The sequence below is a fragment of the Hemiscyllium ocellatum genome, chromosome 1 (genome assembly GCF_020745735.1).
Source record: "Hemiscyllium ocellatum isolate sHemOce1 chromosome 1, sHemOce1.pat.X.cur, whole genome shotgun sequence".
NCBI classification, from domain to species: domain Eukaryota; kingdom Metazoa; phylum Chordata; class Chondrichthyes; order Orectolobiformes; family Hemiscylliidae; genus Hemiscyllium; species Hemiscyllium ocellatum.
Genome location: NC_083401.1, coordinates 40,553,509 through 40,580,907, shown reverse-complemented (window position 1 = coordinate 40,580,907; position 27,399 = coordinate 40,553,509). Strand labels below are relative to the sequence as shown.

Genomic DNA, 27,399 nt, shown 5'->3' with positions numbered 1-27,399 from the left:
CTTTTTGATCCCTCCTATTTCAACTGGTGACTTTGTGACCTCGGTACCACACAATCGGGAAAAATCCCAGGATATGTGTTCTGCAATAGTTCAGTTGCCTGATTTTCCATTGGCATTTCAATCACAGTAGGCAGCACTCCTACTTGTGAACCGACTGTAATGTTAGCAAGGACAAATTGTATTACTGGAACTGAGTTTGTCCAGTACTCCTACCACAACTTCTGCACAGTTTACTGGATGCTCTAGCCACTCTGCATAATTGAGAACTTCTCACCATTAATTTTTGTTACTAGCATCTTTTTTGGCAATAGTCCTTTAGAAGTACATATCTCCTCAAATTTCAACTTCCTGAGAGGCTCCCGTATTTCTTAATTTTGTTACCTCTTTATCCAATGCTTCTGGCCTGTGCAAGTAAACTCTACCTTTGCGGGTATGGTTTTAAGAAGTTCTGGCACTTCCTTCTTAACCAACCTCCGACTAGGTTGTACACTCTGGTGCAGCTTTCTAACCTCCACTTTGCTTTGCCTTACCACTCCAACAAAATTCACTGGCTTATCCTGTTTTCCTATATTTGACTTCCCAGTGCTTTTTCAGACCCACAAACACTGATTTCATGTGGCCTGCTTTATTGCAGTGAAAACACTGGAGCTTTTTAACTTCCTTGTCTCCTTCAAGATTTTCCTTTCTTATCCAGTGGTAAGTTATCCTTATGATCTTCACCGATATCTGCCTTTCCCTTTCCATGTGAGGACTTCTCTTTCCCTCCTGGATTGAAATTGATTTTGGAAGCTAAATTTTGATTTATGGACCAGCTCATCATCATCAGCCATTTCAGCTGCTATTCTTGCAGTTCAGAAAGTGAATGTTCGAACTCCTCCAAAATAATTGCCTTTCTAAGGGCGTCATAGGTTTAGTTGGTTTTTAATGCCCTTTTCCACCAATCAAAATTACTTTTTGATCCTTGCAAACTCAATGTAGGTTTGACCAGGGTCCCTCCTTAAATTACCTAAACGTTGTCTGTAGGCTTTTTGGCACAAGCTCATATATATTTAAGGTGGTTTTCTTCACCTCCTCAAATGCTCCAGATATGGGCAGCATGGTGGCACAGTGGTTAGCACTGCTGCCTCCATACCAGAGACGCGGGTTCAATTCCCACCTCAGGCAATTGTGGAGTTTGCACATTCTCCCCGTGTCTGCGTGGGTTTCCCCCGGGTACTCTGGTTTCCTCCCACCGTCCAAAAAATGTGCAGGTTAGGTGAATTGGCCATTCTAAATTGCCCGTAGTGAAGGGGTAAATGTAGGGGAATGGGTCTGGTTTGGTTGCTCTTCGGAGGGTCGGTGTGGACTTGTTGTTGCCGAAGGGCCTGTTTCCACACTGTAGGTAATCTAATCTACCTCCTCTGATAGTGATACAAATACCTCACTAATTCTACCTACAAGTCTTGTTTGCATCAACAAAACCCACTTGGTCACTGGCCACTGCATTTGTTTAGCCACCTTTTTAAATGAGATGAAAAGGGCTGCTACATCCTTCTCATCAAATTCAGGCAATGTGTAAATATATTTAAACAGACCCTGACCAGGTCTTTGACTACCATGAGTTTGCTCATCCTCACTCTCTTCCTCCCTCAGCTTACCTTCAGCCTTCATATCGCTGCTTTTCAGCTGACTTTCCTGCTTAAATGCCAATTTCTGAAGTTCAAACTCCCTCTCTTTCTTTCTTTCCTCACTTTTTTTTTCCTCTGCTTTTAATTGTAATTCAAGCAGTTTCAATACTGTTGCCCTTTACTTGTCTTTTGCCTTTAACTCAAGCTGCTTCATTTTCAATTGAATTTTAGCAAACTCCAAAGATTGTGATGATGTTTCCAGCAAATTTAAATCATAGAATTCCTACAGTGTGGAAACAGGCCATTTGGTCCACCAAGTCCACACTAACCCTCCAAAGAGTAAACCACCCAGATGCATTCCCATTCCCAATTACTCTACATTACATTTCCCTGACTAATGCACCTAATCTACACACCCCTGAACACAGTGGGTAATTTAGCATGGCCAATTCACCTAACCTGCACATCTATGGAAGGTGGGAGGAAATTAGAGCACCTGAATGAAACCCACGTTGAGCTGTTGCTGTAATTATCTCTCCTTTCATTACAGAAGGAGGTAGCTCTAACTCCAGATTTTCTGCTAACTGCAGTAGCTTGTCCTTAATCACCTTTTGCAAAACCCCAAAAGTCACTTCTTGCACCCCCAGAAAACTTTTGGTGACTGAAGGAATCATTGCTATCCTAAGCATTGTTTAAACCATCCGAATTCAACACCCAGACCAAAAAAATACTAACACATACCATTCGTTGCCTTTGAGTCCAACAATCCTAATCCCAATTTGGAACAATTGAACAAATCTCACAAGGAGCCTCCAGTTTGTTATGATTCATGCCAGACCCCCTCAAAACCTTTTAAGAAAGTAGCCCAGGCCTTAACTTTTTTCTAGCTGTAACTGGCCCAACCACTACTACTTCCATGTAATTGTTCCTTTGACCAGCACCCTCAACACGAACTGACTGCTTGCTTTGAACAGCCAGACTGCTAAAACCCCCACCACACCAAACCAAACCAGAGAAAATGTGCTCTGGGAGAACTGACCAATCCCCTTTCATTTTACAGGTGTTTTGTTTTAAACTTGAAAGCCTTTTTCCTGAGGCAGTATCTGTTAGCTATTGGTCAAATTGGTCTAAAACCCATCAAAACTGCATTTACGACCTCTCTGGAAAAAAAAGGGCTTAATTAAAGGGGCAACATAGTCACAAAGTGCTTCTGCAACCTTCCTGTCTCTCCATTTTCTTTGTGTCATCTCCCTTCTCAAACAGGAGTGTTACATTAGCCTGGGACCTCCATGATGCCAATAATTCTTGAAAGATCACCATCAGTGCCTCCATAATCTTCTCAGTTATCTCCTTCCGAAATCTGGAGTGTACTCCATCCAGTCCAGTTGATTTATCTATCGTCAGACGATTCAGCTTCCCCAGCGCTTCTCCTTTGTGATAGTCACAACACTTATCTCTGCTTCCTGATTCTCTAAAAGTTCTGAAATACTACTGGTGTCTTTCGCCGTGAAGGCTGATACAAAGTGTTTATTCAGTTCCTTCACCATTTCTTTGATCTCCATTACTCCTTTTTCAGCCTCATTTTCCAGTGGTCTAATGTCCACTCTTGCCTTCCCCAATAACTTTTAGATAACTAGAACTCTGTAGGAAGCTAGAGAAGTGATTGCATGGACCATTGCTGAAATATTTATATCATCAATAGCCAGAGGTGAGGTGCCGGAAGACTGGAGCAATGCTAAAATGGTGCCACAATTTAAGAAAAGTGGTAATGAAAAGCCCGGTAATTGTAGGCCAATGAACCTGACGTCAGCAGTCAGCAAGTTATTGAATGGAAACCTGAGGAACAGGGTTTACGTGTAGTTGGAGAGGCAAGGGTAGTCAACATAGTTTTGTGCATGGGAAATCGTGTCTCACTAACTTGGTTGAGTTTGTTGAAGAATTAACAAAGAAGATTGAGGGCAGAGCAGTCGACGTGATATCTGTGGACTTCAGTAAGGCTTTCAACAAGGTTCGTCATGGGAGACTGGTTAGCAAGGGTAGATCTCACAGAATACAAGAAGAACTAGCCATTTGGATACAGAACTGGCTCGAAGGTAGAAAATGGAGTGGTGGTGAAGGGTTGCTTTTTAGATTAGATTAGATTAGATTACTTACAATGTGGAAACAGGCCCTTTAGATTGGAGGTTTGTGACCAATGGTATGCCACAAAGATTGGTGCTGGGTCCACTACTTTTTGTCATTTATATAAATGATTTGGATGTGAACAGAGGAGGTATAGGTAGTAAGTTTGCAGATGACACCAAAATTGGAGATGTAGTGTACAGCAAAGAATGTTAACTCAGATTACAGCGGGACCTTGATCGGATGGGCCAAGGACTGGCAAATGAGGTTTAATTTTGATAAGTATGAGGTGCTGCATTGCGGAAAGGCAAATGAGGACAAGACTTTTATGCTTAATGGTTGTTGAACAAAGAGACCTTGGAGTTGAAAGTAGACAGGATAGATTAGATTAGATTCCCTACTGTGTGGAAACAGGCCCTTCGGCCCAACAAGTCCACACCGACCCTCTGAAGAGTAACCCACCTAGACCCATTTCCCTCTGACTAATGCACCTAATACTATGAGCAATTCAGCATGGCCAATTCACCTGACCTGCACATCTTTGGACTGTGGAAAGAAACCGGAGCACCAGGAGGAAACCCACGCAGACACGGGGAGAATGTGCAAACTCTACACACAGTTGCCCAAAGCTGGAATTGAACCTGGGATCCTGGCACAGTGAGGTTGCAGTGCTAATCACTGAGTCACTGTACTGTCCAAAGAAGTGGGTAGTGAAGAAGGCATTTGGTATGCTTGCCTTTATTAGTCAATGCATTGAGTATGTGAATTGGGAGGTTATATTGCAGCTGTACAGCACATTGGTTAGGCCACTATTGGAATAATGTGTGCAATTCTTGTCTCCTTGTAATAGGAAGGATGTTGTGAAACTTGAAAGGGTTCAGAAAAGATTTACAGATGTTTCTAGGATCAGATGGTTTGAGGTATAAGGAGAGGCTGAATAGACTGGGGTTATTTTCCCTGGAACTGAGGGGTGGCCTTATAGAGGCTTATAAAATTGTGAAAGGCTTGGATAGAGTAAATAGACAAAGTCTTTTCCCAGAAGTGGGGAAGTCCAAAACCAGAGGACACAGGTTTAAGATCAGAGGGGAAAAATTTAAACAGAATCTGAGAGTCAACTTTTTCATGCAGAGGATGGTGCATGTATGGAATGAACTGCCAGAGGAAGTAGTGGATTCTGGTACAATTACAACATTTAAATTCAGTTTAGAAGCTAAAAGAATTTTAAAGCCAAGATCAATTCCATGTTGATCAAATATTTGGAATCACAAAATGAGATATTTATTAGATTTTCTTACCTAAAATTTTGAAAATGGAATGTGAGCAATGATGCAATTTTTTTTATACCAATAAGAACTTAACTGTGCTATACAGAGGTTAAAAGGACAATCTGTGTTGGATGGTCAGTTAGCTGGTATTTTATTGATTAACTAAAATGATGTTTTCTTATAGTGGTCATCACAGCTTCCTGTGTTTCTAAATCTCCTATATGTGTACAATTAGAAAAGTGAAAATTTTAAAATTCCTACGTGGGATGTGGGCAAGACCTGCATATGTTACTCATTTTTAATTGCCTTTCAGACTGTGATAAGGAGCCATCTTTTTCAGCCACCTGTCTCATTGTGTATGTATACCAGCAATGCTCTTAGGAAGTGAGTTTCTGGATTTTCACCCAGCAGCTGTGACAGACTAGTAATTTAAAGTTAGGATAGTCCATGTCTTGGAAGGCAACTGCAGGTGATAATGATCTGGCTAGGAAGGTGAAGAGTTGTTAATAGAGACTTTTAATAACTAGCAATTGGTAATGTGTAGTGGCATACTGTGATAACAAGGCCTGGTGTGTAAGGTAGGGAATTCTGGCATAGGAGAGTTCAAGCCCTAACATTATTGAACTCGAGAGTGATTCAGGCGGGTTACAGGGTCCCCAGGTGGAAAATGAGGTGTTGTTCTTCCAGCTAGTACTGAGACAGTGATTTTGGCCAGGAAACAGGGTGGTGTGTTAAAGTGACAAGCAACTGGAAGCTAAGGGTCTTCTTTGACGGCTGAACGTGGATGTTCTGCGAAGCGATCCTTTTGTCTATGCTTCGTTTCCCCAATGTAGAGGAGACCACGTTGTGAGTAGCAAATGCAGTGGACTAGATTTTGTGACGTGCAGGTAAGCTTGTGACAGATCCATTTTTGAAAATTTCTTTCCCCCTGCCAGACCAGTGAATAAGAACATACTGCCTGCCAGAGAGTAGACAAGGTGTCAAGTGGGTCTATGGAAGAAGCAAGTCAGCAGAATTTTGGTAAAACGTATGCTGGTCCTGGGTTCTTCCCAAAGTTGAAGGGTAGCCAGTAAAAATAGAAGTGAATGCAGGTGCAGTGGTGTCCTTAATTCTCGAATCCGTCTATAGGGAGAAGTTGAGGGCACTACCATTGAGGTCTGCCAAGATTATACTACAGATTTACGCACATGAGCAAGTGTAGCTACTGAAGGGAAGTGTAAAAGACAAATACCCTGCATTATTAGGATGCTCCTGGTTACAAAAATTAAGGTTAATCTGGGGCACGGTTATTATACTGCCGAACTCAACCATGAGTTTGCAAGAGATCTTGGATAAGTACAAGGATGTCTTCAAAGGAACCTGGAAGGAAATGAAGTAAGTAGAAATTACAATTGGTCACTGGTTCTCGAAATCTGAAGGCACATCTGTTTCCATACGTCATTTGGCTGAAAGGTTAGGTGGAACTAGAATGGCTTGTGAATCTCTGAGTGTAACCAATGAATGGCCACTCCCATTGTACTGGTCTTAAAAACAGCTGCCATGGTGAGGATTTGTAGTGACTTTAAGATTGCAGTCAACCAAGCTCTGTGTGAATCAATACCCCCTTCCATTTGTCGAAGACCTATTCACTGGACTGGCAGGGGAAAGAAATTTTCAAAAATGGATCTGTCACAGGCTTATGTACAGGTGGGGGGGGGGGGGGTGCGGTGTTGGTTGTGAAGGAGTTTCAGCTGCTGTTGATGATAATGACCAATGGGACGGTTATGGTGCAAACGACTTTCTTGTAGCATCAGGTCAGTGCAGGCTGTGTTCCACAGAGCCATGGATCAAATATTAAGTGGGTTTTCAAGACTTCACTGTTATGTGGACGATATTTTGATTTATCAGATTCTCTGAAGAGGAGCATTTGAAAAATTTAGGAAGTGCAAGAAGGAACTTAAGAAAAAAATTAGAGCAAAAGAGGGAGGCATGAAAAGGACTTGCAAACAGGTTTAGGGAGAATCCTAAAATATTTTATGAATTCAATAAAGGGAAGAGGCTAACTAGGGAAAGAGTAGGGCCCATTAGGGACCAAGGGGGCAATATGTGTGAAGTCGCAAGATATTGGAAGGGTGCAGAATGAATACTTCTCTTCGGTTTTCACTCTGGAAAAGGTGAAAGTTGGTACAGAATTCAGGAAAAAAGACTGAGGAACTTGCAGTTTGACATAGGAAATGGGGAGGTATTGGAGGCTCTGACAGGCTTAAAATGGACAAATGCTCTGGTCTGGATGAATAGCTTCCCGCGTTGCTCTAGGAGGCGAGGCAGGGCTCTGACCCAAATTTTAATTCCTGTCTGGTCATGGGAGAAGAGCTGGAGGACTGGAAGATGGGTAAAGGTCGTAGAGATGAACCAGGAAGTTAGACTGGTGAGTCTTACGTCAGTGGTAGGAGAAAATTCTGAAGGAGAGAACTAATATTCATTTGGAAAAGCATGGGTTAATTGGGAGCAATCATAAGTATGGCTTCGCCGAAAGGAGGTTATGCTTAACAAAGTTGTCAGAATTTTTTGAAGATGTAATCAAGTGTGTGGATGAGGGAGGTTCAGTTGATGTAGTTTATATGGATTTTAGCAAAGCTTTTGACAAGGAACCTTATGGGAGACTGAGAAGGTTAAAGCATGTAAAATTCATGGAAACTTGACAAGATGGATCAGAAACTGGTTTAGTAATAGGACACAGTGTACTGGTAGAAGGTGGTCTGATTGAGGGAGGCTGGTGTCCACAGGTCTGCCACTAGAATTAGTACTGGGGCACTTATGTTTGTTACATAAATGATATCAATGAAAATGTGAGGGAAATGTAAAGCGAGTTTGTAGATGACATCAAGATTGATAGGAGTGGTTAATAGTGAAGACAATCGTTGTAGGTTCTAGGAAGATATAGATGAGTTGCTCAGATGGGCTGAGGAGTGGCAGATAGTTTTTAACTCTGATAATCTATAACTATGAGTGAGGTGCCTGATGACTGGAGAGTGGCTAATTTTGTACCTTTGTTTAGGAAAGGTTGTGAGGAGAAATCGGGGAGCTATAGATCGGATATGACTATAACCATGTTTATGTGAGGTGATGCACTTTGGAAGAAGAAACAAGATGAGAGTATTTAATGAATGGAGGGTATTGGGTAGCTTAAAAAAAAACAGGTAATTATTTAAGGATCTCTGAAGGCAGCGGAGCACGTGAATACAGTAGGTCAGACAGCAAGAGGGATGTTTCTAGCACCAGTCGTGGCATAGAGTATAAGAACAAAGCAGTAACATTGAAATTGTACAGAGCATTGGTTAAACCCCAGCTAGAGTACTGTGTGCAGTTCTGGCCACCTCACTACAGGAACAAAGTCATAGCACTCGGGGGGCACAGAGGAGGATGACTAGATGTCAAGATTAGAGTAGTGCTGGAAAAGCACAGAAGGTAAGGCAGCATCCAAGGAGCAGGAAAATTGACGTTTTGCGCAAAAACCCTTCATCAGGAACTGCCTGGGATGGAGCAGTTAAGCTATAAGTAGAGACTAAATAGGCTTGGATTGATTCCAAATGGGCAGGGTGTGTAGGGAGCAGCTGTTCTCCTTAGTTGAGGGATCGTTCGCGAGGGGGCATAGATTTAGGATGAGGGCAGGAGAGTCTGAAGGAATTTGAGAAAGTGTTTTTACTCAGAGGATGGTGGAATCTGGAATGCACTGCCGGATAAGGTAGTGGAGGCCAGGAAACTTTACAACCATTTAAGCAATATTCGGATGAGCACTTGAAATATCATAACATTCAAAGAAATGGGACAAGTGCAGGAAATTCGGATTAGTGTAATTTTTATCTGTGCATACTCAATGAGCCCAGGGGTCCTTTCTACACTGGATGACTCTATGATTCTTGGTCTCTTAATCACCCTGCAAGCAATGGCCAGTTGGAGAGATTTACTCAGACCATAAAGCAGGCTTTAAAGGCTTCATAAGGGGAGCGGTCGCTTGGATGGTGAATCAATGTGTTCTTCAGCATGTATGGAACATATTGCATACAACAACCCAATGTAGTCCTTAATGTTCAATTATCAATTGCAACCAGAAGGGACCAATGGTAGACCATAATCAAGAAGGACAGGAGGGCAGAAACCTCGAGGCCAAGTGTATTCCAAAGAGGAAAGACTATGTTGCCTTGGAATTATATATCTGGGGGTAGAATGGATTCCAGTAGTGGTAGTGGCTCAAACAGGGACATTGTTTTATGGTATAGAACAGGAATGAACTGGTCTGGAGCAAACACACAGATTGGCTGATCACCACAACTCACCAATGGAGGGGAGTATGAGGCAATCCAGATGGGACCATTGGCTCGAATGAGTCATGTGTCTCTAAATCAGGGTTGGTCATACCCAGGAAGGAGATAACAGCAGTGTCATAGGGCAACAACAGCCAGAGAGGGATGTATCTGCAGGACAACTAGAACTCCCTAAAGCCTGGGAGACTACATTAGAAAAGTTGAGACAGTCTACTAGGGATTTTATCTCCCGAGAGACTGATCCTGTCAATGTAAATTAAGGCAAGGTCATTTTATTTTCCTTTTTTTGTTTTCATATTTCAAATTATGCGTACATGTTCGCTGCAATGCTCATGCTATAATCATAATTGTTGCAAATATGTAAATGGGAATTTGAAAATAAAAGGGGGAGGTGTGTTATATATGTACTACCCCTTTGACCTGGAGGGGTGGAGCTTGGGTCCAGTCTAGAACTGGTTGTGGACATGTGAATAACGTTTTCCAGTTCACATTTATTCTTTGTCTACTTGGTTATTAATTCCTATTTACAAAGGAAACACCAACACCATACTCTGTACCTTGTCAGTAAGTATTTGTGTAGTCAGAGAGCTCTTCAAGTATTGTTTACTAAATCAATTCACAAACTGTAATGTTTTCCTGCATTTTAACAGCACCTATTCTGACTCTGTTTATCTTCCTTCTCTGCTCTAAGATTTTGTTACTTATTTCAGTTTCCTCTAAATTCTTGTCCTTGCAGTAATTTACCTTGGATATTCAGAATTTCACTGGAACCCATGGAGTTCTGTTTGGAATGCTGGCTTGTTGGATGAATGAAGGTCCTTAAATGTGATCATAAATTACGGTTTTCTAGCTAGGACTTCTGATTATCTAGCATATTTGGAGGAAAATTGCTTTGTCTGCATTGTGAATATGGGTGACAACTTTTGCTGTGAGTTTATTGTGGTAGCATTAACTCCTGAGCACAATGGATGGATACTTGGAGAATCAGGCGGAAGAGGCCACCACTAAAGAGGTGCTGGGGAAGCTGAAAGATCTGAAGCTGGATAAATCATCTGGACCAGATGGCCAAGACCCCAGACCCTGAAGGGGATAACTGAGATCATGGAGGCTTTGATGGTGATCTTTCTGGAATCATGAGTCAGGGAGGTTCCCAGAGGACTGGAAAATGGCTAATGCAATACCCCATTTTAAGAAAGGAAGAAGGCAGAATATGGGAAATTATAAATTGGTTAGCTTGATCTTGGTCGTTGATACAATTTTAGAGTGCAATGTTAAGAATGAAATTATGGAATACTTGGAAATGCATGGTAAAATAGGGTTGAGATAGCATGGCTTCGTCAAGGGTAAGTCATGCCTGACAAATGTTAGAATTCTTTAAGGAAGTAATGAGCAAGTTAGACAAAGGAGAGCTAGTGGACTTAATCTATTTGGATTTCAAGAAGGCCTTTGACAAGGTGTCAGCGCATGAAACTGCTAAATAGAGCCCGTGGTGTTAGGGGCAAGGTGTGGCATGGATAAAGAGTTGGCTGACTGGTAGAAGGTAGAGAATGAGGATTAAACATCCTGTGTTAGGATGACAGCCAGCAACTAGTAGTTCTGCGTGTTGGGGCACAACTGTTCACGTTTTGAGAAGATTTGTAGCTCAGGTTGAGGTTCTGGATGTAAATTGCTTACTGAACTGGAAGGTTCATTTTCAGACGTTTAGTCACCCTACTAGGTAACATCTACAGCGGGCCTCTGGGCAAAGCACTGCTGATAATTCCTGCTTTCGACTTATATGTTTGTGTCTTTTTGGGTTGGTGGTGTCATTTCCTGTTCTTTTTCTCGGGGGATGGTAGATGGGGTCAGACTCGAAGAGTTGCATATCAACTAACACAATCAACAAATACATCGAGTTAGACCCCATCTACCACCCCCTGAGAAAAAGAACAAGAAATGACATCACCACGGGAAATAACACCACCAACCCAAAGAAGCCCAAACATAGAAAGCAGGTGTTATCAGCAGTGCTTTGCCTGGAGGCCCACTGAAGATGTTACCTAGTAGGGTGACGAAACATTTGGAAATGAACTTTCCAGTGATCAACCTTCCAGACCTACATATTAACGGTTTGGATGAAGCAAGTGGAGGCATCGTTGCTAAGTTTGCAGATGAGACAAAAATACGTGGAGGGACAGATGGGATGACAGCAGAAGTAATGGACAGGCCAGAACATTGTTTTCCATCTGCCACTTTGCCTAATGTCGGAGAGTGTGCAGTTATGCAGTTTAGTAGGAAGAATAGAGGTGTAGACTTTTTTTCTACACGGGGAAAGTCTTTGGAAATCCGAAAGGCCTGGACAGAGTGGACACTGCTAAGAAATAGTAGGACCTGAATGGACAGTATCCAAGCAAAAGGAAAATCCTTGAATAAGATGAGGATGAATTTCTTCAGCCAGGAGGTGGTGATCTGTGGGACTTACTGTTGCAGAAGGCTGTAGAGGCAAAGTCATTGTCTTTAAGAGAAGGATAGATAGTTTCTTGATTAGTAAGGGGACGAAGGTTATGGGGAGAAGGTAGGTGAATGGGATTGGGAAACCTATCAGCTCTGAATGGTGGAGCAGCCTCAAGGAACGGGGCTGGCTTAATTATGCTTGTATATCTTCTGGTCTTGTAAGTAGTTTATTATTGTTCGTACGCTTTCTGGTATGCTGACCTCTCATAGATCTCCTGCAATAATCAGGAAAAGCATGTTCTTGCGATTCAATGCAGTTGCTCGCAAATCAGCATGCATTTGTCCAGACTTAGGACTAATTATAACAATTTTAGTGTAATGTCAATGTCTCTCTTTTGGTGAATATATTCTTAATGGTGTGGATTATTTTTCACCATAAAAAGAATATGATAAGCTAGCTTTTGTCAACTTATTTGATCCCCACTTGCAATTGTGGGAAGTACTAAAGACACTACAGTTAGCTTGAAAAAATACTTGGCCTCAGCATTACCAATTTGCCGGTTGTAACTTCATCTGTCCATGACAGTATGTGTAAGAGTGACCAACTTCTGGAGACACCTTCACATTAAGAATATCGTCCAGTCTGTTGTGTAGCATTATCACTGTGCTAAGTGGGACAGTCTTTGAATGGATCTAGCAATTCAGTCTTTGAATGGATCTAGCAATTCAGTCTTTGAATGGATCTAGCAATTCAAGACTGGGCATTCATGAGGCACTGTGGGCCATTAACAGCAGCAGAATTGTACTCCAGCACAATCTGTAACTTCATGGCCTGGCATATCTCCGACTCAACCATTATCAAGCCAGGGGATCAACCTTGGCACTAAAAACTGGACAAATCCAACCCAGCCCATCAGTTCACTCTTGATCACCAGTAAAGTGATGAAAAGTGTCATCAGGCACTACCTGTTCAGCAGTAACTTGCTCATGGTGACCCAGTATGAATTTTACCAGGGCCATTCAGCCCCTGACCTCATTGCAGCCTTGGTTCAAACATGGAGAAAAGAGCTGAATTCCAGAGGTGAGGTGAGAGTGACAGCCCTCGACATCACGGCTACATTCAAGGAGCCCTAGTAAAATTAGAATCGGAGAATGTTCTGAGCAAACTCTCCACTAGCTGGAGTCATATATGAAACAAATGAAGATGGTTGTGTTTCTTGGAGATCAGTCATCTTACCTTCAGGGCATTTGAGGAGTTCCTCAGAATAGTGTCCTGGGGTAGGCCCAACCATCTTTAGTTGCTTCTTTCCATCACAAGGTCAGAAGTGGGGATGTTTGCTAATGACTGAATAATGTTCAGCACCATTCGTGACACCTCAGATACTGGAGTAGTACATGTTCAAATGCAGCAAGATCTGGACAGTATCCAGGCTTGGGCTGACAACTGGCAAATAATACTTGGGTCACACAAGTGACAGGCTATTACTGTTTCCAATAAGAGACTATGTAATAACTTTCCTTTGACATTCAGTAGTGTTGCTATCACTGAATCCCTCCCTATCAACATCCCTGGGATTACGATTGACCAGAAACTCAACTGGATTCACCACACAAACACTGTCTACAAGAGCAAGTCAGAGACTATGAATACTGTGGCGTGTAATTCACCACCTGACTCCCCAGAGCCTATCCACCATCTACAATGTACAAGTCAGGAATACACCCCACTTGCCTGGATGAGTGCAGTTCCAACAACACTCAAGAAGCTTGAAACCATACAGGACAAAGCAGCCTGCTTTACTGGCACTACACCCTCAAGCATCCACTCTCTCCACCACTGATGCTCAGTAACAACAATGTCCACAAGAATAGACTGCAGAAACTCACGAGGCAAAAGTGAAGACTGCAGATGCTGGAAACCAGAGTTAAGATCAGAGTGGTGCTGGAAAAGCACAGCAAGCCAGGCAGCATCCGAGGAGCAGAAAGGGCTTTTGCCTGAAACGTTGGTTTTCTTGCTCCTTGGATGCTGCCTGACCTGCTGTGCTTGCAGAAATTCACTAAAGATCTTTCAACAGTAGCTTCCAAATCCTTGAGCACTTTCATCTAGAAGGGACAAGGACAACACCATCACTTGCCGTTCCTTCAGTATTGCTGTGTCAAAGTCCTGGAATTCCCTCCCTAAGGTCATTGTGGATCACTGTACAGCACGTGGACTACAGTGGTTCAAGAAGGCATCTCAACACCACCTCAAGGGCTTCTGCGTACTGGGAATAATGGTGGCAAACCAGCAATGCCCACATCCCACTAGTGAATTTTAAAAATTTGTTGATCAAAATCCTGTCCCAAAAAAGGACATGGAAACTGTCATCCTGAATTTATTGTAACGGTAATGTGTCTTTGCCATGATCTCGACCTATTCTATAACTACAGGCTAAGTACAAAAAACATTTGACTGTGCTAGAAAACGTAACAATCATCAAAATGGTGAATTGCTTTTTATTAACTGCGAGCCAAAATGTGTGTCTACAAAGTGATAGAGTTATGAAGCTCTGAGAATGCACTCATCTTTCTTTTTTTCCTTTTCAACAGCTGGCCTCTGGACAGTACTTACCTTGGGAGGAGTTGGGAATAAGACAAGCCAGCAAGGGGATCTGTCATCTCCACTGGCTAATCGAAGTCTTCTGCTTCTGCTTGTTTTATCTAATTTGAGCAACAGACCAGAAAAACCAAATCCATATCGACAGTCGATAATGTCTTTCAGAAATACGCAAGGTTTGTTTAAGCCTGAAAATTAAAAAAAAAGATATTTAACTGCTTGCTTGCTATCTGTCAAATGTACTCATTGCATCAGCAATCTGTAAATTTTTGGAAAAACTCAGCAAACAGGTAGCATCTGTGGAGAAAGAAAAGCCAATGTTCTGGGTCCTGTGACTCCTCTTCAGAGTTTGCTTCTGATTTCCAGCATATGCAGATTTTTGGTTTTCTATAAATTGTTTGACTGAGTAATTGAATCACATCAGATTTAAGATTCTATAGTAGTGCAGTAAGAGTAATATTTCCCCTGCACCCCACACACCCAATGAGAACAGTGCAGAGCCTCAATAAGTTGGTTGCTGACCTTGTTTACTTTCTTCCTCACTAGAGTGTTGTGGGCCCTAGAATTAATTCACTAGTTCTGATAGGTAAAAACAATAACTGCAGATGCTGGAAACCAGATTCTGGATTAGTGGTGCTGGAAGAGCACAGCAGTTCAGGCAGCATCCGAGGAGGAGTCTGATAGGCATTTGGTTCTTATACTGGTTTTATGTCATTTGCAACATAGAAACTTTTGAAGCTCGGAACTGGAGTAGGCTATTTGGTCCTTTGAGCCTGCTTCACCATTCAATATGACCATTGCAGAACCTCTGTCTCAGTCCTTTATTTGGGATGAGTGAATGTAAGAGGGTAGGCAAACATATAAGTCAGCAGCTGCTGTATTCAGCGTGGATGACTAATTTGCTGCCAAGCATCTGAAGAAACAAACAAAGACAGCAGTTCTGATCAAGATGTTAACTGTTTTCTCTCCTTAGATGGTGCCAGATCTGTTGAGTTTCTCCTGTTCATATTTTTGTTTTGGATCTCTAGCATCTAAACTTATTTGTTTTATATACCTGAAGAAATTGACCTGTCTCGTGTTCAGTGCCTGCTATTGTCATGCAGAAATGGTTGTTGGACTGGGGACCTCAAATTGGTGTCACTTAGTGCAAAAATATAGACAGATATAAGGGCAACAAAGAAAGAATACTGTATTTTAAGAAGAAACATTAAACTGAAGCCCCATCTGCCTTCTGCGGTGGCAAGTGATCTAATTGGACTGTTGGGAAGAAACCTGGAGCGTTTTCCATGGTTGGCTTGGCTAATGTTTATCTCGCAATTATTGCTAATTGTCAGGTCTTGCTGTGCCCAAAATGACTGCTGTGTTCTCAACATTACAACAGTGACTAAACTTCAAAAGTATTTAATTGACTGTTACACAAGTGTGTGTTTAGCCTATTTTTTTTATCCATGAGAGAGAAAAATTAGAAAGTGTATTGACCCTTGTTAATTTGGGACTCTCTACCAAGTTAGTATTAGCTCTCGGCCTTGGAAGCATTTACCTAACCCGTCCCCTTCGTGGAATTCATATTTGCTTTCATTAAATATTCTCACATGTGTGTGTTCATTGGGCATTGATAGTACTAGGAGAAAGTGAGGACTGTAGATGCTGGAGATCAGAGCTGAAAATGTGATGCTGGAAAAGCACAGCAGGTCAGGCAGCATCCAAGGAGCAGGAGAGTCGACGTTTCGGGCATGAGCCCTTCTTCAGGAAGTACTGATAGTACTTGATTGTACTGTCCACCTTGGTTCTCCCAGAGGAGATATCAATGTGAAATATAACACCATGATTAGTATAACAATGAATTTTCAAAATTCTTATGTTGTAGAAATATGACCAGAACAAACTGTGCTTAGTTCAGAAAACGTGAAGGAGTTAGTGATACACTTTGTTTATGGATACTGGAATCAGCACAGAACAACATTTGAAAATTTCTAAAAGCTATATTTTCAAGTAACGTCACTTTGGTTGAAAAAGGGAAATTCTTCCATCTAAATTATTTGCAAAAAACATCTTAGTTTAATTCTTGTTTTTAGACCATACTATTGACAGAATTCCAAAGTAGTGCTATCACTGAAAGAGGAATTGGGATCGTAAAGCATATTGGAACAGCTAATGTTCCCACATTCTGCTAGTAGCCCACTATTGTCAAAATAGTAGGAAGGCAAATATTAGCTGTTTTATAAAAGAGAATTAAGGCACCATTTATTTTCATATTATATGCTAAATACCACATTAAATTAAATGTGTTTTAATTGGTTATATTGCTCAGCAAATACAGTCAAATCCCTGAAACACTGTACCACCACACTGTGTAAATTGTTCTGACTGAACACTGGATTCTCTTTACTGCACTTGAAAATCAGTCCATTTCTGGATTTGTGAAGAAAATATTGTTTGGTTAAACTCTAACATAAAAGCATAATGCTAGTTAACAGCTTATTTAACATTTAAGAAGACAAAAGAAATGTTCTTGATATTTGTAGGTGTATTCTCTTCATAAATGAAGGGCAAATTGGCACTTCAATATTGTTGGAAAAAATAGAGATGGAGTAAGTATAGGCCAAGCAAAAAAGATATCAACGTGTTGAATTGTCTGAAAAATTATATTTATAGAAAACAATAGAGGATGAGAAGACTTAAAAGCGGCAAAGTATTATGCAAACAGAGGAAGGAGGAAGCTGCATAAACATGAAAAATCCAAATAAAGCAAGTCCAAAATACAGCAGATTTGAAATTAATAGTAAAAAAGGCAAAGTTACACAGTAAATTCATCAGTCTTGAAGTAAAAAGGAAATATATAAGTTCCAGAAGTTGCTTGCATTTTTCTCCTCTTCTATCCTAACTACCTTTTTTTGTATTTGTCTAGCTGTTTTCTATCCAGCTCCCTCTCCTTGCTCCTTAGTGACATTGAAACTTCTACTAGAGCTTTGTTCTCTTTTATAACAGCCCTACTTTTAAATACTTGCACTTGACACCTTCCAACGCAATTGTATGAGATGTGATACCTGTCTAATCATTTCCTTCCTGATCCACAACATCTCTTCCCCACTCTGTTTACAAAACAAATGCACAATTAATGATTGCTCAGGTAATAGTGATATTCCTGATGAAGAGCTAATGATCGAAACGTCAACTCTCCTGCTCCTTTGATGCTGTCTGACCAGTTGTCCTTTTCCAGCAGCACACTTTTTGACTCTGATGTCCAGCATCTGCAGTGCTTACTTTCTCCTGATAGTGATATGTCAGTTTTTCATTTAGACCAACACAAATTTGAAATTGCAAGTCAAAAATACAGTTGAAATTACATTTTGCCAGATATTTTATTTACTTGTAATCCTTTATTTCAGATAATACTGCCATTCAATCACCAAACTCCTACTGCTTCCAGATAAATTTCAACAGTTTGTATACAGCACTGTACGAGCAGCAGAAATCTGATCAGGCCACTCTTCTGCTGTATACTTTGTTGCATCAGAACCCGAACGTGAGAACATATGTCTTGGCCCGTACTGACGTAGAGAATTTGGTGAGTGTGCTTTAGACATTTTGAGCAATGGATTAATTGTAATTTTGTTTTTCCTGAATTTTCTTTTCTCCAATGAAGATGCCGTCTCTTGCAGTGTTAGAGTTTTAAGGGTGAAGGCCAATTTTAGCAGCCATTCAGCTTATTGAGATTTGCTTGAATGAGGAATAAAATTAGTACTTTCTAATCAAAGTGGCCAAGTTCCATGCTCTTTAATGTATTTATCCACTATCCCATGGACACTCATCGCATGGCCAGTGCAGCATATGCATTTTCCACACTTGGAATAGGAGTGGCATGGTGGTTCAGTGCTTAGGCCAGCTACCTCACAGCACTGGGGACCCTGGTTTGACTTTACCCTTAAACGACTGTCTGTCTGGAGTTTGCACGTTTTCCTCCGGGTACTCTGGTTTCCTTCCACAGTCCAGAGATGTGCAGATTTGATGGATTGGCCATGCTAAATTGCCCATTGTGTCCAGGGATGTGCAGATTAGGTGGATTAGACATGGAAAATGCAGGTTCACAAGATAGGGTAGGGGGATAGGTCTGAATGGGGTGCTCTTCGGAGGGTCTGTTCAAAGGGCCAAATGGCCTGCTTCCACTCTGTAGGGATTCAACGATTCTACATTTGTGTTCTTGACAGGCTGTAGTTTAAATCTGGTTAATTTTGAATGTTGGATATTTTAGAGAATTTCATCGAGAGGTTGCAATTTTGTTTTTGTTTCATTTTACAGAATAGAATCCTTTTTCCTGTAAAGTTGGGTACTGGAGCCAGACTCAAGTTTAACTTCTCTGCCCTTTACAATGATTCATGTCTTTAGTGACAGAACACAAACATGGAAATACAAGCCAGGCACTAATTAAATTCCACATTTTCACAAACTTGGTTCACAGTTTAGTTTTTGTTTTTAAAAGTGTAGTTTTGTATTTCCTTTCCTGATTCTCCCAACTGGGCGGCACAGTGGTTAGCACTGCTGCCCCTCAGCGACAGAGATCCATGTACAATTCCCGCCTCAGGCGACTGACTATGTGGAATTTGCACGTTCTCCCTGTGTCTGCGTGGGTTTCTTCCGGGTGCTCTGGTTTCCTCCCACAGTCCAAAAATGTGCAGGTTAGGTGAATTGGCCATGTTAAATTGCCCGCAGTGTTAGGTGTAGAGGAATGGGTCTGGGTGGGTTGCGCTTCGGCGGGTCGGTGTGGACTTGTTGGGCTGAAGGGCCTGTTTCCACACTGTAAATAATCTAATCTAATCTATTTAGCGTATAACTTGAACTAATAATAAACCGGCCATATCTATCCTTGTGTTCTCCTATTTCTACTTGTTTTGGTGTTTTTGATTGTTTTCTAAAGTCATTTAGACAGATTTCTCAAAGGAGAATATAGATATTCAACTTACTTGAATGCAGCACATCCCTCAGTGTCCATTTACTGTTTAACAAAGTCAAATTGGTTGAGGCATTCCTCCTATGTTTTAACTGAGAAATCTGGGAGTTATAGATTTGTGTATCATTCCGTACCAAGCTATTCACTTGATATGAAAAGAACTTATAAGCGATCAAGTTCTGAATTGTAGCTGATTATTTAGTGAAATCATAATTTCGGTAGATATTTTTCTCATCAATTCAGAGATATGAAATGCATCTACTTTAATGCAAGGAGTATAGTGTGTAAGGCAGTTGAACTTAGGGATTGGATTGATGCCTGGGAGTATGATGTTGTTGCAATCACAGAGACTTGGTTGAAGGAAGGGCATGATTGGCAATTAAATGTTCCAGGATACAGATGCTTCAGACAGGACAGGGAGGGAAGTAAAGGTGGGAGGGGTGTGAAGTCGCATTGCTGGTCAAGGACAATATCATGGCTGTGCTAAAGGAGCACACTATGGAGGTCTTGGGTAGTGAGGCATTATGGGTGGAAAGGAGAAAAGGAAAAATAAGGGTGCAGTCACAGCCCCAACAGTGTATTACAGGCCTCCCAACAGTGAGCGTGAGGTAGAAGAACTAATAGGTAAATAGGTTATGGAAAGATGTAGAGGCAATGGGGTAGTGGTGATGGGAGATTTTAATTTTCCCAACATTGACTGGGATATACTTAGCGTCAGAGGTCTGAATGGGGTAGAATTTGTAAGAAGCATCCAGGAGAGTTTTCTAGACCAATATGTCAATAGTCCGACGAGAACTACGAACAGCAGAGGAAAACCATCTACGCAGTGTATTAAAAAAGAACAGGTACCCAATGAACACTGTCTGCCGATTTCTCAGCAACAAACCCAAACAAGCAGACAAAATGTGTCCAGAAACCTTCGTCACTCTCCCCTACATCAAAGGCATCTCGGAAATGACTGCCAGACTGCTCAGACCTCTTGGCATCATGGTAGCCCACAAACCCACCAACATGCTAAAACAACAGCTAATGAACTTGAAAGGCTCTGTATAGACAACAAGCAAAACTAATGTCATCAACAAAATACCGTGTAAGAACTGCAACAAACACAACATTGGACAAACAGGCAGAAAACTAGCCACCAGGATACATGAGCATCAACTAGCCGCAAAAAGACATGACCCACTCTCACTAGTCTATTTACGTACAGATGAGGAAGGTCACCAATTAGAGTCAACACATCCGTGCTAGGACAAGCTAAACAGAGACACCCATGAGAATTCCTGGAAGCATGGCTTTCCAATTGGAACTCTATCAACAACCACATTGATTTGGATCCCATTTATCACCCCCTGAGAAAAAGAGCAGGAAATGGGCAATGACATCACCATCCCAAGGAAACCTAAACACAAATAAAAAGCGGGCCATACCACCAGTACTTCACCGGAGGCTCATTGATGTTACCTAGTATAGTGATGAAATGTCTGAAAACAAACCTTCTAGGTCAGCGAGCAAACTTACATCCAGAACCTCAACCCTGAGCTACAATACTTCTCAAAATTCTATAAAAAAGAGTGGAAGGCAGATCAGGTAAGGTGATGGGAAAATGGAATTGGAATTAATTATGTGTAATGAACCTTTATGTATATATCAGATTACGTGTTGTTTTTGATTTGCAGGTTCTTCCAATTCTTGAGACTTTGTATTGTGTTGAAGAACGTAATTCTCACCATGTGTACATGGCACTCATTATTCTTCTAATCCTCACTGAGGAAGATTCATTCAACCGTTCTGTGCACGAAGTGGTGAGTTAAAGCTGTTTTACAGCATCCAATGTGAACCACTTTATTGAACTCTACATGTCCAAACCTCAACAATATTTGTTTGATTGTATATGTCGTATAAGTAGATCAGGAAACTACAGTGTAAAATGTTCAAAAATATTCATGCAGGTTTTTCTAAGGAGTTTTTTTTTAACGTGATTCTAATTTAATAACTTATGCATCTGACTTCAGTTGCCCCTTGCCTGAGTGCTGGCATAGCAAAATCGAGGAGATGACAGAGACAGAATTGCATATATAAATGGTTTTCCCAACTGTATCCCATGACAAAGAACTTGACAGCTATTGTGTTCAAAATTGCAATCTCTGGAATTTATGAAGAGTGGCTGCCAAATTGCACAACTAGCTCCCACCCCCAACTGGGCTTGCATTTCAGTTAGCAAATCAGGAAGTAAAGTGCTCTAAATTATCCTTCACTTTTGGTCTGCATTTCATAGAGACCAAAATATTTGAACAGGGAACACAAATGGGATCAGTATCGAAGTTAAAATATCATAAAAACATTGTTTGGAGAAGGTGATATCGTAGTTGTAATGTCACTGGCCTGTGAATTCAGAATCTGAGGCTGATGTTCTGGGACGTGGGTTTGAATAAATATCAAATCATTGGACTTGAAACATAAACAGAGTTAATGTTTCCACAGTCCTGTTAGCTTCTCCAGCATTTTCTTTTATTATTTCAACGTTGCAGCCTGTAAAGTATTTTGCTTTCATAACAGTCTGCTATTGTCAAACTCACAGAATCATGACTTACAGACATGTTTCCGCTAGGGGAACTAGGAGAGACTAGCACCCCAGGCATCGGTGAAAGGACAAACTTTTAGAACTGAAATATGGAAGATTTCTTCAGCCAAAAGCTGGTTAATCTGTAGAACACATTGTCACAGAGGCTGTGGAGGTCACGTCATTGAGTGTATTTAAGACAAATAGGTTCTTGATTAGTAAGGGGATCAAGGGTTACGGGGAGAAGACATGAGAATGGGGTTGTGAAACGTATCAGTCATGATTGAATAGTGGTGTGGACATGATGTCCTAATCCTGGACTTGTATCTTATGGTTTTAAAAAGAAACTTCGATCTGAAATTTAAATCAAATAGAAAGTTGTGTTATTTTAAAAATGAGAAAGATCTCTTACCTGTCCTTAATCCAGCTTTAAAGTGGACAAAAGCAACTTATACACTACCTACCAATTAATTCACTGCTTTGTGCTGGTATCATTTTCATCAGCCTTTTATAAACAAGGCAGAGTTTGTGCAACAGTATAACTGCTCAATCTGCGCCTTGCCCTTTAGGCTTTTATGGAGAAGCTCTGCTTTGCTGTTCTCCAGCAGGCTCTCTTTGAGTCAGAATATACTGCAGAGGGGAAGAGTCCTGTTCTTCTTTATGTTCTGAGCTGTGTAGGTCTGCACTCTCAATCCACTTCATGCTGATACTGACTTGCTGCACCTTCCTCCCAGTCTGCCTCAGTGATGTTGACCTGTTGCACAGGACTTCCAGTAAGCGCTCAGGCAACAACATGTGAGGATGTGGCTCAGATCCTCAAGGAAATAAGCTATGTCGCACCTCATCACTAACAAAACGGCAGGGGGTTTATCAGCAGTTCCTTGTGTTGTTTGCAGATGGTGGATTTCTTATCTCTTATCTGGAGGGCATTAGAGCCCAAATGAGAGCTTTCTATTCCAATCTTTCTTTTTCCAGATTCATTCAGTGGGGATGCTTGCAAATTTTTGTTGAAGGACCTGCTGCAGGTTGCTTCTTTGAGCATAGAGATGTTGACTGGCACCTTTGACTAGTTCTTCAGGGGCAAGTCTCCATGGCTGGACAGGTGAACTATCAAGTTCCTCAGGGTATTGTGGTACACCCTAGGAATGAGTGTGTTCTGGAGAAATGTATCATGATTGGAGCGATTCCTCTTCAGTTCAGAGCCATAATTGCACTCAAATAAATGCAATGTACTGTGGATTCTGGAAGTCTAAAGCAAATGCAGAAAATACTGAAGAAGCAACAGATTTGGCAGCATCTGTTGAGCGAGAAACAGTGTTAACATTTCAAGTCCAATTGAACGGCGGCAAGGTGTCTCCGTGATTAACACTGCTGCCACACACAGCTAGGGACCTGTGTTCGATTCCAGCCTTGGGTGAATGTCTTTTGTAGAGTTTGCATATTTTCCCTTTGGCGTGGATTGTATCCACATGCTGCAATTTCCTCCAGTTGTCCAAAGACATGCATTGGATTGGCCATGCTAAATTGCCCTGCAATGAGCAAGGATGTGTAGGCTAGTTAAGTTAGCAATGCTGAATGCAGGGTTATGGGGATGAGGTCAGGGCTGGGTCTGGGAGAGATACTGTTCAGAGGGCCAATTGGCTAAATGGTCTCTTTCTGCACTCTAAGGATTCTGCGACTCTTCAGAGTTTCCTTTTGCTGCTTCTCTGTACAAATGCTGCCAGACCTGCTGAGTTTCTTGACCAATTTCTGTTTGTTCCATAATTTCACTGCTGCCTAAGAGAGATCTCCCAGTTGTTAAAGAACTGGTGTCTGGTTTCTGTTCTCAGTACAGATTACAAAATCTTTGCCAGGGCATTGTCATCTCACCTTGCAACTGTGCTGACCACATGGCTCACCCCATCCAATCTGACACAAACATGGACCGGAGAATTTGCAACGGTATCCATCTCATCAGGGACGTAATGCACATTGCGTAGTAGACTGATCTGTCTAGAGCTTTTCTTTTCCTTGATCAGGTGAAGGTATTTGATTGGGTTGATCATGAGTATTTGCATGGATTTTATGAGCTTTTGAGTTCTGAATAGATTTAGTCATACAAATGAGTTCTGCATACTATTGAAGAGTGTCTATTGGAAGCCAACAGGCCCCTGATAGTGGTCCTTCAATTAAGAAAATGTGTGTGTAAGCTGTCCCTTTGTTTGGCCAGTTATATTCAGTATTTGTGGAGCTGTTCCTACACTTATGAATGTGTTTGATTTGAAAGTACCTTGGATGGTGTGGACGTTATCCTTTTGGCTTACGTTGATGATGTGTTCCTTGTTTAAGGACTCAGCTGACCTGCAAAGGAATTGTCAAGGGATCTACTCTTTGGCAAAAGTGAGGACAGCAGATGCTGGAAATCAGAGTCTAGATTAGAGTGATGTTGGAAAAGCACCACCGGTCAGGCAGCATCCGAGGAGCAGGAAAATCAACGTTTTGGGCAAAAGCCCTTCATCAGGATCTACTCCATAGTTTCTTCCCCAAGGCTGCACAGGAATAGATGTTTCAGACATCTCATTGGTCTGTGGCAGATGGACTCCTTGCTGGAAAAACTTCAGTGCTTCATGTGAATAACCACTCACCACTTCTATCTGGGAATTCATTTTTGCTCTGCCAGTGAATTCTGGCCAGTGAATTACTGGAAACCGAAGTGACCAATTAGGACACTGAACAGAACAGCTGAGTGTTGTCCTACATGGGTCATGTATTGGTCATAAGCATCTGATCGCTGCCAAGTCGCTTGTCACTTTGGTCCCATCCTCATAACCTGTCACAAATATTCAAGGAAAGCTCACAACTGTTTGTTTTTTTTTCTGGGATGAAAAGTGACACTGGGTTGCTGCTAAGGTATTGAGTCTTCCATTTAGGGAGGGTGCCCAGGTATCTGTGTCTTCACAGCCAGATAACAACATTCTTCCTTCAGATTCCGGAGCAATACATTTATGTTGAACCTGCTCCATGGTGGCGTGCCCTGTTGACATATTTCTTCTGTCAGGTGCTTAGCCTCAATTATGACATGCAGTTCCTGTTTATGGAGTGGACAAGGCCTCAGATCTTCTTTTAGGAATTGACTGTCTTTTATCTGGCCTGATGAAGGTTTGGGAAATGGCTATCTTGTGCTAAATGTTTTTCCATGGAACTGGCAGCTGTCATAAGGGCAGCTATTGCTCAATTGTGGGGTTTAGATATTTAAAGAAAGAAAGGAATTGGGATACTGGAATGACCAGACTCAGATATGTTGGATGGCAGAGAGGCTGGCTGGATGACACCTATTAGTTATGAGGACATTAATTAGCATTCAGAATGCAGCCAAAACTCAGCAATCCCATCCCCTCCGGAATTCACAGAGGATCAAGACGTCTCAAGCATACAGTGAGCTTCCAGATTAGTTGGCCTCTGACTCTAGAATTTGACATTGATTTTGGATATTGAACCAACCCTCAGAATCCTGTGGCCTACAGTTTGATGAAACTCCCTTAAAGATAGCATGGTGTGGTTTCTTGGATAGACAACTGCTGCACACTCCACACTTTGAGTGTGGAGTCACTTCTTTGAGTACTGGCTGAATATGTTAAATAATATGTTAAATATAAATTCATTGTTTGGTACTACAGAATTTAAGCACGTTTTTAAAAAAACTGAAATCAAAGGAAGGGTCACTTGACCCGAAACATTAACGCTGATATTTCTGCACAAATGCTGCCAGACCTGCTGAGGTTTACTATCCATTTCTGTTTTTGTTTATGATTTACAGCATCCACAGTTCTTTTGGTTTTTATGAAGTCAAAACTTTTGGTCTTGCGCTCATCAGGACTGAGACACAAGAAAACAATTTTAGAAAAGAAACAACAATTTATACAACAATAGGAGAGGGTGCAGTTTTGTGGAAGTATATTTGATTTGGAGATGCAATCAGAACTGTTCACTGTGAATTAGAGTTAACTGGTTAAGTTTAAGTGCAGGTTGGTTTTGAAGTGTTCTAGCTCAACATGAGGGTTACTTGGTTAGTAACTGGGTAGGAGATAGGTAATGGGGAGGTGCTGGCTTAGTGGTATTATCATTAGTCTATGAGTCTAGAAATTCAGCTAATGTTCTCGGAACCAGGATTTGAATCCTACCATGGCGGTTGCTGGAATTTGAATTAAATAAAAGCAAATCTGGAATTTAGAATCTACTGATGACTATGAAATCGTTGTTGATTGTCAGGAAAAACCCATCTGCCTCATAATGTCCTTAAGGGAAGAAATCTGCCATCCTCACCTGGTCTGGCCTACATGTGACTCAAGAGCCACAGCAATGTGGTTGACTTTCAACTACCCTGTGAAATGGCATACCAAGCTACTCAGGTTATGGGCAACTAGAAATGGGCAACAAATGCTGGCCAGCCAGCAACCCACATGTACCCTGAGTGAATATTTGAAAAAAAAAGGTGTTTTTACAAGGTTGCTGAAAACTGTGATAATGGCTCCCCAGATCAAATTTGTTATGGTCTGTTGTGCAAACTCATGATAGGGCCTAAGACTGTCATTGGATGCTCTGAAAGGTCAGTCTAACTCCAGTTAACTGGGAAAGAGCAGCTGTTACAAGAATTTGATGAACAGTTAAAGCTCGTTGCTAATTTGCCATAAATACAAGTAATAGTCTACACTAACTGGATGCTGCTATTGACCCAAAAAGCATTCTGACTGCCTTACAAATGTGCAGTGTGGCACATCAGTTTAAGCACTGGTGTAATTCCAGGTGTGTAGGCTATACTGGCTTTCTCCGGTATGGAGTTCTCAATAGATTGGCCCTTCTTTCCCTGGTTTTCTTTGTCTTACTCTGCATGTTTTTCAACGTCCAGGGAAGTTGTCATTTGATAGTTTCACTCTTTATGAAACACTTGTTTTTAAGCTTCAGTCTACTCCTTTGAATGCTTCCCATTGTCATCCACTGATTTGCCTTCAGGTGGCCGTACAATTTGCCAACTTATGTCATTGTTCAGTAAATTGGTCCTTCATACCAGTAAAGCCTTTTGTCTCTTGTATTTTTCCATAACTACTGAATTTTACTGAATTGTGAGAACTGCCATAAAAGTGCTCTTATTTTTTAAAAACTCACTCCTGAGATGAGGGTGTTGCTGGCTGGCCAAGTATTTACTCTGTATTCCTTGCTGTCTTTGTGAAAGAGATTGTGTCGTCTTGATCACTGCAGTCCACGTGCAGCAGGTAGACCTACTATTCCTTAGGGAAAAAATTCCAAGATTCTAAGAATCCTTTATTTAAATCTTTCATGGGATGAGGGCATTACTACCTAGGTCAGCATTTATCCATTGTTAATTGCCCTGAGGGCAATTAAGGAGTCAGTCACGTTGTTGTGGGTCTGGAGACGCACATCGGCCAGACCAGATAAGGACTGCAGTTTCTTTCCTTAAAGGACATTCATGAACCCAGTGGGTTTTTCCTGACAATCACAATGGATTCACGCTCATAATTAGACTCTTTAATTTTAGATTTTTATTGAATTCAAATCCCACCGTCT

At 41.4% G+C, this 27,399-nt stretch overlaps 1 protein-coding gene across 2 annotated transcripts in view; it reads left to right on the top strand.

Moving 5' to 3' along the window:
• Window positions 1-27,399, top strand: part of dym (dymeclin) — a 488,802-nt gene that overhangs the window by 154,268 nt on the left and 307,135 nt on the right. For both annotated transcript variants that reach the window (XM_060828960.1, XM_060828953.1), the window contains 3 exons: window positions 14,320-14,502; window positions 17,716-17,894; window positions 20,954-21,079. In XM_060828960.1, coding sequence (XP_060684943.1) covers window positions 14,320-14,502; window positions 17,716-17,894; window positions 20,954-21,079 — 488 coding nt within the window. The remainder of the gene's footprint in view (window positions 1-14,319; window positions 14,503-17,715; window positions 17,895-20,953; window positions 21,080-27,399) is intronic.